We start from the raw sequence: 13214 nt of genomic DNA on the forward strand, positions 1-13214 counted from the left end.
TTTTTCAAGTGATAATATTAGATTAACGAAAAAAAAATCTGTCACCTCTTTCATAATCCTCTAAAACGAACACAAAGGAATTCACTAAAACATTAATTGCCTCCAATGGTTTATCTAAATTTTTGTACTGTTTAGACAGTGAATAGTAATATTTAACTTTTACCTATCTACTTTTTCAAATATACTTTTCAACAGATTCTCTATCATTTTCTCTATCTCATTTAAATATTATTTCTTCATTCATTCTTTATTCATTACTTATTCTTTTTTTAACTATACATCTTCCAACAAATTTTTATTCAATAACTGATTATTATAATAGAAAAAAACATTTGAAATGTGAACAGTAAACGCTACAGTGTTCTCTATTTGTAAAGAAGCACTGTAGCAATTCTAATCTAAAAAATGGAAATGGAGAAGCTGTTGGAGTGAAATTTTAGAGTGTTTTCTCTCTAAAATTGGCTTTAAAGAAGCCATTGGAGATGCTCTTAGAAGGCCTAAACTACATACAAAAAACTTGTTAAAAAATTAAAAAATGAAATTCATATATAGAAGGGTTTGGATTGCAAGACACAAACAGTCAGAGATGATATGTGTTCAAAAATAATCACAGGTTAGCCTCGTTAAGTACACAGGAGTACTAAACAAAACCTCTACCCTTCATGTAGAGCTTGATATCTTAAAGTTTTGCTACAATTGAATAATGGGGACCATGGGTGAGGAGCTGAAGGTGGTTGATTGCGTTAAGAATATTTCCATCTAATACACTTGCCATAGGAATTACGAGAGTATCATGGGGTTCATTCAACCTAAAGAGGATCTCCTGTCTCGATAAAGTCGGTCATTTACATGCAGAATGTTAGAGCTTTGTAGTTTCTACTAACTGCCACTAAGCATACTTTGTCATTCTTCACCATCGCAACAATATTTATCACCTGCCAAAACTACACACACATATATAATTCATGACTTATTTTGTTTGTTTTGAAATAAAATATTTTTTTGAAAGATGTTTTCCCATTTTCAAGTGTTTATTTGCAATATAAAATGTGGTCAAACTTGTAAATTATTTTCCGTTGATTGTAAAATCCTTTATAAAAAGTTATAAAACGTTTTTATCTTTAAAATTTTGGTCAAATATTTTACAAAAACACATGATGGTTTCCCCTCACCCCATCTAGTGGCTAGGTCACCAGTGTAGTGGGTTGGACAGCTCATGCCTATAGTCCATTGGCTGGAGTCGCTGCTCCAGCGACCGATGCCTAGGGTCCAATCACTTAAGCCACCATTCCAACGATGGTGTCGATGGTTCAGTCATTGGAGATGCCATTCTAGCCACCAATGCTGGTGGTTTAGTCACCAGAGATGCTGCTCCAACAGCTGTCACCAGCAGTCTAGTCGCCAGAGCCACCATTTTCGGTCACCCAACCTTCAACACCAATGACTCTAGTGGTTGAGACTGATTTTGGTGGTTTGCTTGAAATATTTTACTTGACACATCAAACACTTGAAAATATTTTATTGAAAATGTTTTTACATGTAAAATATTTTACTTCAAAACAAACTAAGGGTGTGTTTGGATAGAACTTATTTTGCTGAAACTGAAAACTGAAAATTGAAAACACTGTAGCAAAATAATTTTTAAATGTGTAAATAGTACCGTAGAACCCATTTTCAATGAAAAAGTTATTGTAATTTGTGGGTCCGTGAACAGTGCATATATGCACTGTTCACTGCAGAAAGTCAACATTTGCGGTTACTGTTCAATGAACAGTAACTGCATTACTCCAAAACAAAACGCGTGAAAAAAAAAAAAAAAACAGAAACGTAGGAACAAGAAACGCAACGCAGCTTAAGTCGAATCCAAACACACACTAAGTGTAAATTCAACATTGTGATTATATTTTTAATTCTTTTAGAGAAAAAGATAGTAATTTTATTGATTGAGGATGAAAATATTGCACAGCCACAGTTTTGGACCAGCCAAATCCTTTGCTAAGCAAGCTAAGGCGTGTGCAACTGTGATTATATTTTGGGTTCGAGGAGATTGGGATGTGGGAGGATAAAGCTTCTTCTATGATTTGGGGACCAAAAAAAGTAAAAGGAAAAGAAAAGAAGGAATCAAAATTGGATAATCATACAAGAGGCGATCTTGAATAAAACCATGTAATATGCTAAACAATCGTGTTTTTCTTCATCTGGAAGAATAAAAACCCAAAAAAGAAAAAAATCCGTTAGGTTGCAAAATTATCATTTAATTAATCAGTAGTAATGGTTTATATATGTATATATATATATATATATATATATAAAATATAAGTAGTAACGATTTATATAAAAAATAGGTCTTAGACATTTATTGAAATTTGCTCATAGGACAAAACTTTGGTGTTGTAGCTAATGCTCCCTAATTGAACATAAAGTGCATACGAACGCAAATGAATAACCATGCAAACCCAAATACTTCCATTAAATAAGCATTTGGTATATTCTTTATAAAAAAATAAAAAAACAATTAAAAAAAAAACCTATCCTTAAATTTCACTTTGTAGGGTGAAAAAAGAAAGACAAGTCTCAAAATTCTGTAACAAAAATAAGATGTAGCATTTTATAACCCCAAAAGAATAACTTTGGAGCACTTCAAACATTCCGCTCCTCAAGAAGCCTCATTTTTAATGGTAACTAACTAAGATGGGGAGTGCACGAAAACATGCGAAAGACCATCAAAACTAAAAATGAAAACAAAATCCCCAACCCTGGACCTGGGGTCCTGGAGTGACATCTTCAAAATTAACCTCTACCTTAATGGGTCCCCTGGATGGCTGGATGAGAGTGGCATTACCTTACATTAAACAGCCTGAGCCACAGGTTCAGATGCAGTCGATTCTTCCAGCCTATGTAGAACAAGTAGCAATTTTAGTGAAAAAATATAGGACACAATAAGGCCATGTGCTGGGTAAAGCAAAAAATATTTTTGCTGCAGGGTATAAGGTGCATAATCTCACCTCAGGCTCCAAACAAAATGAACTGAAAAATGAGCATACAACAAAGACTATGACAATCATAGACAACATATGCAGATTAGGCCCTGAAGACCTAGTTCAGCATGCCCAAATGATAAGAAGCTTTGGTAGTCACGCAACCGTAAATAGCAATGACAATGACTACAAATTATTCAAGGTAGCCTCCCAAAAATCAACAGAAACTTACTAAACAAAATGAAGTTCAGTGATGAATAAAACCAATACTGACATTTCACAAACTGGTTCATATCATTTTATATGTTACATCACATTTGTCTCTAAATCTACTCCGGTAATTCTCAATTTTGTCATTACTGGCTAAAACCTATGCAAATATTACATGGAAAAAATGAACCTCATCCCAGAATTTTATTTCCCTAGGCTTCTGAAAGGAGATACACCGGATGAGACAGTGAAATCAAGGAAGTGCTTTGCCATGAAGAAGAATGCAATAGCATAAGAAAGGAGGGAGGTGATCATGCATATGCTATGAATAAGGAACTAATGGTGGTCAGAGCATTTTCTTAAATGTCAAGTCAACAATGAGAATTGACTAGTATGGGCTGTATCATTGTTGTATCCTGTAGGGATACATTTGATACGCAATAACATGCTTGACTCTTTCTGCTCCAAACGGAAGCCTTTATGGTGCCAGTTCTACCTAGTAGGATGAGCATCAATATGGGTAAACTTATGAGCAACATTCAATACGTTCAGACATAATGATAACTATGATCTTGAGCAGGTCCATGGCTATAGCCAAAGAACTGATGGAAAACACACACATTACATTTTACATTATCTAAGATTAAGGAAGCTACACAGGTGATGACAAAGCAAAACTCATATGAACACCATTTCAGAACAAACACATTACATTTCATATTAATGGTAGTAAAAAAGTTACACTGACAAGCTCAATGGTATTGCTTGGACCAAAGAACATACATTGAGCAAAGTGTATGGTTTCTACCTTTGAATTCCTTCTCCAACTTCCATCCTGAAAAAATTCCCTATCTTCACAGGTGAGCCTACTTCCTTGGATAGATTATTTAACAGCGTCTGTAGAGTAATGTATAAAACATGAGTCAACTACAAAATAGCAAATAATACAGGGCACAAATATGCTCACATATGAAACTTGCCAGCAGTTGTGCATGTCTGCATGTTATAGATACTGGCAGATAAAGCGGTTAATACTCCAAACAAGTGAAGAGAAACTATGTTTTGATGAGGTCTTATAAATCAATATTAAGCTAAACTTAATGTCTTCTAGTGATTATTATAAGAAGACACCAATCGGAGCCAGCTATAGTTGGTCTAGACTCTTCTATACTCATCACTGTATGGAGTCGTAGTGCTACACATAGATCCCACGAGTGTAACATATGGCTTATGGCGTCAACATCTTTTCATGCTTCTCTCTTTTCTTTTTGTGTGATTGAACAGAAATTCATTAGCAATACTAGAAATCCATATAACAGTCAACATATGATGATACAATAAGTACACCACACCACAAACTAGCTTGAAACAACAAAATCTACTGTCCAGACCACCATCAATACACAAGGATGAGCTAATATATTGGCATGGACTTCAACTAAAATGGACCTTTCCATAATACAACAGCTAAAATTGAAACCCGTCATCCTCAGTGAGCAAGTTAACAGGTGACATGTTAATTGTTATGTTGCATTTTTTTCATAATATATATCTCCACTTTTACTTTCACAGTTTCACTTCTGAGAACTACAAACCAATGAAGATGTAGGAGGATTTAGGGACATGCAAGGATGTTACATAGAGATGATAAGGTTCATCAGAAGTTACTTTCCAATCTCTCTGCCTCTTTAAATTCTCCTTCTCAAATACTAACCTAGATCTAGACATCCTATTTCATTTGTCATTGTCATTGTCAAGTGTCAATTACTATTTCATCCCAAATCCAAATTCTTTCAAGACATTGAATATGGCGATACCTTATGCACTGGATAAAACCTTTTTATTGAATATGGAGATACGCAACATGCATTACTGCCCGTAGAATTAAAGAAAAGAAACCGGTGGATAATATGCACAGCTATAAAATTACAGGTGTGAAAAAATTCCATATGAACTCAAATGCAGAGCCCTCACTGTAATTTGACAATTAACTATTTAAGAGCTAAATTATATATACTCTTTTATAGTGATAAGGGAGTTAAATTATAAAATCTATCATTATAAGAAACAAAGGTAGAATGAGAAATCCAAAATGAACATATCTCCACAGAAAGATATTATCCTCCCCCACAAGGAAAAAAACATTTGTTATACACTTAAACTTAAAAATGGCCAGTGTTTGACACACAAAGTTCTGCCAGCTTCTCTTATTTTTAGTTTTTGGCTAGATACCTCATTCTCCAAACAAAAACTGATCAATCTGTTGTTATCTTTCTGGTCATGTTATCTGAAGAATAAATTAGATTCATCTTATGGTCCATTTTCTAGTAATCAAATTTCACAATTTCAAATAATACAAGCTGGCCTCGCATACCTTTACATTTATGGTATCATTCATAACAAATTTTTGCTCCATTAGAACAACATCCTCAAAGTATTTACGAAGTCGACCTTCTACCATTTTTTCTATGGCCATCTGAGGCTTCCCACTGGTTTCAGCCTGTAAAGAAAAACCAAATAAATAGTTTAAAATCTAAAACTACCAGAATGAACATTACAATGACAAGTAGCTAGAAGGATGTTGCAAATTAGCAGAAAACTACAGAACAGTTTGAGGAGATAGAATAGATTAGCATAATCATCATTGAAAAGCTATCTGAAAATACTTATCAAAAAAAGAAAAAGGAAAGCTATCGGAAAACAAAAGAAAAAAAGAGAGGGAGGGGAGGGGATAGGGGGAGCACAATTGACTGAAGACCACAACTCATGAAGCAAAGGTCCGTAGTTCAAATTTCCCTTTGGGGCCAAACTGTATTAAAAAAAAGGCCCCTGTGATATCTGATGGTTCATACTTTTTAAGTTCCTATAATTGCTGGGCAGAGATCATTTGAAGCAACTATAGTCTAACAAAATCATTCCAAACAAATCAGGTTATTATGGTAAAGAGATGGGGAATTCACTACAATAAGTTTCCAGTGGCATGCAGTTGCTAGAAACAGTGCTGGAGATCAAGCACACTTATGTCTACTCAACCACACATACATATTATAGTAGAGAGGAGATTCATTACAACAAGTTTCCAGTGGCATGCATTTGCTAGAGCCTAGAAACAGCCTTTGCACAGCAACACTACATGGCTACTTGAAGTTGGTTACATCAATCCTTTCCTATCAATGACCCTCCTTTGAGTCAATGTCTTCTGCTGAAGAAATTTTTCTCTGAAGGCTCAACTTTCTTCACGGGACCATTAATCTTCAATGCACACACCACCATCATGAAAATATCACCACCATTTTCTACAAGAATAATCCAAAAAACATCACAGCTTGGGATCTATGAATACACAAAAATAACAACCAAGCCTAAGTCCCAAAATTTTGGGATTGACATTTGGATCCTCAATAGACTAGTTAGGGTTGCCCACATGTATTCTTTATGCTATTCGAAGTCATACTCTCTGATATCTCCTTAAACGATATGTCCTTTTATATTACTTCTAATAATGCTATTTTAGGTCTTCCTCTACCTTTTCGTTCCTTAGACTTGATTAACTCACTTTTTCTCATTGGTGCATTAATCATTCTCCTATGCACATGACCAAACCATCCCAAGCGACTCTCCCATATCTTTTCATCAATAGGGCTTACCCCTATCTTTAATAGAATTTTTTTTTAATCATATCTTTCCTTGTATTTCTATCTTAACATTATCATTTCAGCTACAATGCTACACTCAAACATGTTGCGTCTTAACAACCCAACATTCGGTACCATAGAGCATAACTAATCTAATAAAAGTTTTCATTTATCTAAATAGATATCTACAAGTGCTCTTGATACCTACACTTCATCCATCCTACTCTTATCCTATGATTCACATCCTCTTCAATCTCTTTATCTTTATGAATTATCCAATATATTGAAAGCTCTCCCTCTTTGGTATCTTTTAACCATAAAGTCTTACAACTCCTTCATCTTTGTTTCTACTTTTACTAAACTTCCATTTGATGTACTCTATGTTATTCCTACTTAGCTGAAAGCCTTTAGATTCTAAAACATCTCTTCAAATTTCTAACTTCACATCTAGTTCATCCGCTAAAACTCTATCATTTCAAAAAAATATACTAAGAGACTTCATCTTGAATCAATTTAGTTAGCTCATCCATCACTAGTATCTTTGATGAAAACCTATGGTAATAAGAAACTTACTTGTGATGCTTCCACGCGTTTCTCACACTAGTTACAGTTCCATCAACATAACTTAATACACCCAAAGAGGGCGGAAAAAAGCCACATTCATCTAAAAATTTCAGTTGGCACCTCATAGAACAACAATGATGACATTTATTGAATAAGTCAATGAACAGATTCCATGCTACAATTCAGTGCTTTAAAAGGCACTCTATAGACCATATCAACAAATAGCTTTCACTGCTCATTTCATATTTAGCATAGAGTCAATTATTAGTGCTTAATGATGTCACTGAGTACCTGAGATTTAAGAATTTCCCTTTCACTTTCCAATGCATCAGAAGAAACAAGTTCCTTTGTCAAGAACAATGGCTTGGCTGCTACTATATGCATTGCCAATTCTGATCCAACACGCTGAAGAGCATCCAGTTGAGAATTTCCATCCTCTACTTCAAGAGTTAAAATTCCAGCTATACGACCCAAACCTGTTCCAGATCAAACATTTAATAGTTCATGGTTCATGCCAAATGAGACAATCCTCTTACTCCGGCCAAGGTTACCAACTTATCATCTAAACAGTATCACAGAACACAGGAGTTCCATTTTAGGACCTGTGTGTGTGTGTGAGAGAGAGAGAGAGAGAGAGAGAGAGTCTAATTTCTTCCAATAAAGGGAAGGGAAACAGTTTGAAATCACTAGCCAATGAGCTCTATTCTCCTCCCTCTGAAAAATGGTGTAGAGGGTGAAGTTGTGGGCTCAAAACCTAGTGGGTGCTAACCCCAAAAAAAAAAAAAAAAGCAGTTTGACATTACAGTACCTGGTTGAGGACTGGTATGGAGGTAGGTAGAGAGAACACCATTTGAAGATGTAGACATCACAAATCCCCTTCTAAGTTTGACATTTTCTCCCATCATTGCAGCCACTTCAGTAATTGCATTATGAACAGTTGTTTCTCCACTAATCTTTGGATGTTCAAGATTTAACTTCAACTCCTGATACGATTGAAGATAAATTAACTCACTGACCATAGACTAACAACTTCAACCAAAAAAAAAAAAAAAAATCAGAATTTCCCAGAAACAAATTCAAAATTTTTACCTGTTTTCACTATTTCCTTAAAAAAACTAAATTTTCACCATGCATAGACTAAATATCATTGTCACCAGAACATAGATTTCATGTCAGCTTTATGCCCTGGTTAAAATTGTCAAAGTCCTTGACCACCATACAATATTACTAGGTGAAATTCTCAAAGCATGATTATATCTTACTAACACAGATCACAATTAGGCCAATGAGCTCTAGTTCATACAGCCCTTCCTCCATTTCTAAAATCAGGGCAAAATGTGATACGTTGAAAACTCATTGGATGCATGTATAACTCACCGATAAAAAGAATCAAAAGAAATACGTGTAACTTAGCAATACCCAGTTCACAAACTCATACCCACAATACATTGCTTGGGCAGAAGGCACTAGCCGTCGCACGAAGGTCTAAAATTTACGAAGTTGGCAAAATGGACAATATGAAACTAAGGCTCCCCAACCCTCCCACCCCCACTTCCCCCCCTTTTTAGACTCAATTTAGCCAAAGTAGAGGTCATCAACAGAGAAATATCTCAGCCTTTATTTCCTTCATCACATGATTTAACTTAGAAATTTAGAAAAATAGACAAGAGCCCTCAAGGTCCAAAACCCACATAAGCCCTGAGCTGTATAGGTCCAAAATTTATAAGTAAGTTTTAGCCCCAAGGGGAGGGAGGTTCGAACTAATGACCCCCATTTCATGCAGTGTTGTCTCCAGTCAATTATGCTATTCCTTAGGGTTATTTTGAAATCTACATTAAAAAAATATGGTACCATCTTAACAAAGAAGCAGAAAATTAATCAATTGATCCACGAGTAATTAGCAGAATACTAGAATATATGCAAAATTGTTTATGGATATCCCATATGCTTTACTTGAAACAATTATAAATAAAATGGCTCTTGTTTATAAAATGGACATGCTTTACTTGAAACTGATCCAAGAGCCATTTTATGGACATGCTTTACTTGAAAAAATTTAAGCTAAAAATAGCTAAATAAATAAAAAAGCTCTCATTTTTGATATCCCATATATGCAAAATTGTAGTTTATTTTTCTTCACCTATAAGGGCCAAAGAAAATATACCACCTTTCCTTTCTTCAAATAAATATATTTTACAATTAGTGAATTCTCCCTCTGATCTCTTTCTTCTTCCAATTAAACAATGCTATAAATAATCAAATATTGTATAGGGTAAAATACGCCATTGGTCCCTAAACTCACACGCTGAATTGCACACTGCCGTGCACAGCGTAGCTGAAAACACGATTTTACAATTATAACTGAAATCTTGTTTCCAAAACAAAACATGATTTCAGCTGTGTCCCGTACACACTAACTATCACCACTCCTAAACTAAACTTCAGCCCATGAGTATCCATTCCTTATGAACTCCCAAACAAAGTGTCGACAAAACTAAACTAAAAATTAACACGAACAAAGTATTTTGGTATGTGTAACTAACTTAATCACAGTCCTAACAACATAATAATTATTAGTTACAAAGCTAACAACAGATTATCCATACCTCGAGAGTCTCAGGTCCAACATGAAACCCGCCGGCACCAAAACCCAGCTGAGCCTGAGTACCACTTTCCACCAGCAAAGCCTGCTTCGCCAAAGACAAAGCCTAAAAAAAATAAATAAGAAGCATGAGCAATGAAGAAATAAATGTATGTAAAAAGCAAAATCGGAAAATGTGAAAAAAAAAAACACAAACCAAGTGCTGAAAAATATCGTTCCTGGCGACGAAATCGGTCTCGCAGTTGAGTTCGATAAGAGCAGCCCTATTGTGAGTGGGAGTGTGAGAGAGAGCGAGAGCGAGAAAACCCTCGGTGGCCGTACGAGCGGACTTCTTGGACGCCAGTACTTTGCCTCTCTTCCTGAGCTCAGTCTGGGCAGCCTCGATGTCCCAATTGGATTCCATCAGTGCGGCCTTCACGTCCTTTATGGGCGCGCTCGTTCGTTCCCTCAATTGCTTTATCAGATTCGTTTGATTCGAAGCTGAAGAAGTTTCGGTGGTGAATCTTCTACTTCTACTTCTACAAGTGGAATTTGGGAAGAGCCTAGCGTTGAAGAGGATGGCTCCGATAGAGCGAGAGCGTTTTGTTACGGCGGAGAAAGCCATGACTTGTCAGAAATTGAATGTGCGCTGACTCTGACGCTGAGAGTGTACCGATTACTGACTACTGAGTGCGGCGTCGCTGCTTGAAAGACACTGATTTTGCCCAGTTTGTTCTTTGTTGTGACTGGGAAAGAAACGTCCTTTTTTCTTTTTTAATTTCTTTTTCCTTTGACAAATAAACGCTTTAAAAAAAAAAAATTAAATGCAAATTTCCCCAATTAAATTTGACTAAAATTATTTTAGTACTCTAACGAGTTTTTTAAGTTTTTAAGTGGAATTAACATAAGGCTTAAATTTAATAATTTTAAAATTTTAAAAACTTAATTGAATGAAATTAAAGTTAAAATCTTAAATAAATTTCAACCAAATTTAAAATGTATAATTGTATTCTAACCCTTCTTTTATTCATTTGAAGACAAGGTGGAAACTCTTTTTAGGGGGATTGTTATGAAAATAAAAAAGACAAGATAGAAATAGTAAAAAAAAAAAAAAAACAATAGAGTAGAATAAACATTTATACTCTCTTTTTTTTATGAACACTTATACACTTCTAAAGAGATGGGAAGTCCTTGGGAGGTAAGTTCTCTGCAAAGAATGGGATTTAGGTTAAGATGTGATCAAACTAACAAGATTTTAATCGGTCAGTCCTAAAAATAATTACTCTATTCCTCACATTAATACATTAGTTGATAATATAGCTATCAATACAATGTTCTATTATGGAGGATATTTCGAGATATAACCAAATCAAAATAGTTAAGAAAGACAAGACAAAAACGACGTTTATCACACACTAGAATACTTTCATGTACGAAGCTGTGACTTTCCGTTTGAAAAATGACAAAGCCATGGTCACTCTATTCCATGAAATGCTGTACTAGGAGATGAAAGTTTACATTGACAGCATAATTGCTAAATCTCATAATTTGGAAAATCACTTGATAAACCTATGTAAGTTGTTGCAATGTCTTAGGAAGTTCTAGCCAAGGTTAAATACTAACAAGTGCGTCTTCGGTGCCACGTTAGCAATCAAGCTCCATTTTGACTGCACCAATTATATGATAGAATATGAAGCTTGTATAGCTGGACTGTAGGCAACCATGGATTTTGGTACCTATAAATTGGAAGTCTTTGGAAATTTTATATCAATAGTGATGGTGATTTATAACAAGTCTCATTCATCCATAAGGGTCGTCCAAGCCCAACAACACCCGAAATAATCTTGAGAAGGGAGAAAATAGCAAGATGCACCATAAGCATGAAAATAGGTCGTCCAAGGAGATGCTGTTCGTCCAAAGAGATATCGGTCTCCATACCACAGGAAGGTATAGACAACCAATTAACACTTATGGTTTGTTTGGATGACGGACATGAATTTGGATTTGGATTTGGATTTGTGTGGGCCCAAATCCAAATCCATTGTTTGGATAAGTTAAAAGAGTTGGATTTGGATTTGGCCCAAATCCATCTTGGATTTCAAGGGTCCAAATCCATGGATTTGAAATCCCCTCACAAACCCAAGAATTTAGAAATCCCTCACCTCACGCTTGCCCTCTGTTCTCAGTGCTTCATCGGCTCCAAAACTATCACACTCTTTCTTCCTTTGTTCTCAATACTTCTTTCTCTCTTTCTTGCAGTAAGGTTTGTCTTTCTCAACTCTTTTCTTCCTCTTTATCCTCTCTATTTCTCTCTTTCTACTAAATCTGAATCATAAAGGCTCTGGGGTTTTCTGTGGGTTTCATTTTTTTTTTTTTTGTGGGTTTGTTTGGGTTTCCTTTGATTTGTGTGTGGGTTTTGTTTGGGATTCGTTTGATTTGTTTGTGGGTTTTGTTTCATAGTATTTTCAATGATTTGTTTTGAGTTTGTCTTTATTTTCTATTTCTATTTTCGTTTGTGGGTTTGTAATGCAAATTATGTGTTTGATGAAATACTTCTATGAATTGATATACATAAATAGAGCATGTGAATTGTTATAAGCTTTTGGTTCATTTTTTTCAAGACTCATTGTGTGTGTAAACAGTTCTTGTAGCTATTTGTTGAATTTTTTCAGTGATGCTGTAAAACTGAGATGTTGCTTTGGTAAAAGCATCATGCAGTGGTAGGTGAGGAGGCAAGGTACATTAGATTAGACGACACCAATCCCGTAATCATATACTTGAACTTTCATTAGAGAAGAAAAGGAAATTGAAATGGCAGTGTAGGAATTTTTGCAGCCAGTGAAGGATTTGTAAGCTTGTTAATTGTGGCACTGATACTTGTCCTTATAAATCCAATAAGAGCTAAGCTTGTTGGGGGTAGAAGTGCATCACTAAAGAAGTCAATACAAATGCATTTCCTAATTTCCCACTAACATTTTCTTTTTGGCCAAAACTAGTTCTCAATTACAAATAAGCAATATTCTACATAGTTGTTAATTGTTGGAAAATTTGGTTTTGCATCTCATGCAAAACACACAGCGAAAGCAACAAACATGGATCTACTTCATTCATGAGAGATAACATGTAACATTGAATTCTAGAATAAATTATAGAAAGCGTACCTTAATGCAGTGAAATTCAAAAAAAAAAGACTTGAGAATACCTCTAATCAACATCCCAATTCCATATGATGCCCAAGAAGAGTGG

At 35.2% G+C, this 13214-nt stretch overlaps 1 protein-coding gene across 2 annotated transcripts; it reads right to left on the reverse strand.

Annotated features, from left to right (window-relative positions):
• Positions 1-563: 563 nt before the first annotated feature.
• LOC115975750 (elongation factor Ts, mitochondrial-like) lies at positions 564-10720 on the reverse strand. 2 transcript variants are annotated; one of them, XM_031096670.1, is made up of 8 exons: positions 10186-10720; positions 9994-10095; positions 8196-8370; positions 7679-7863; positions 5563-5688; positions 3997-4085; positions 2843-2894; positions 564-935 (listed from the first exon to the last, which is right to left on the reverse strand). In XM_031096670.1, exons 1-7 carry the CDS (start codon positions 10591-10593, stop codon positions 2849-2851), a joined length of 1131 nt encoding a protein of 376 aa, XP_030952530.1. In that variant the 5' UTR covers positions 10594-10720; the 3' UTR covers positions 564-935; positions 2843-2848. The 2 variants fall into 2 exon arrangements, with proteins under 2 accessions (XP_030952530.1, XP_030952529.1); XM_031096669.1 differs by having other exon boundaries at positions 564-944.
• Between the last annotated feature and the right edge of the window lie 2494 nt (positions 10721-13214).

This window comes from Quercus lobata, chromosome 2 (genome assembly GCF_001633185.2).
Source record: "Quercus lobata isolate SW786 chromosome 2, ValleyOak3.0 Primary Assembly, whole genome shotgun sequence".
Lineage (NCBI taxonomy): Eukaryota > Viridiplantae > Streptophyta > Magnoliopsida > Fagales > Fagaceae > Quercus > Quercus lobata.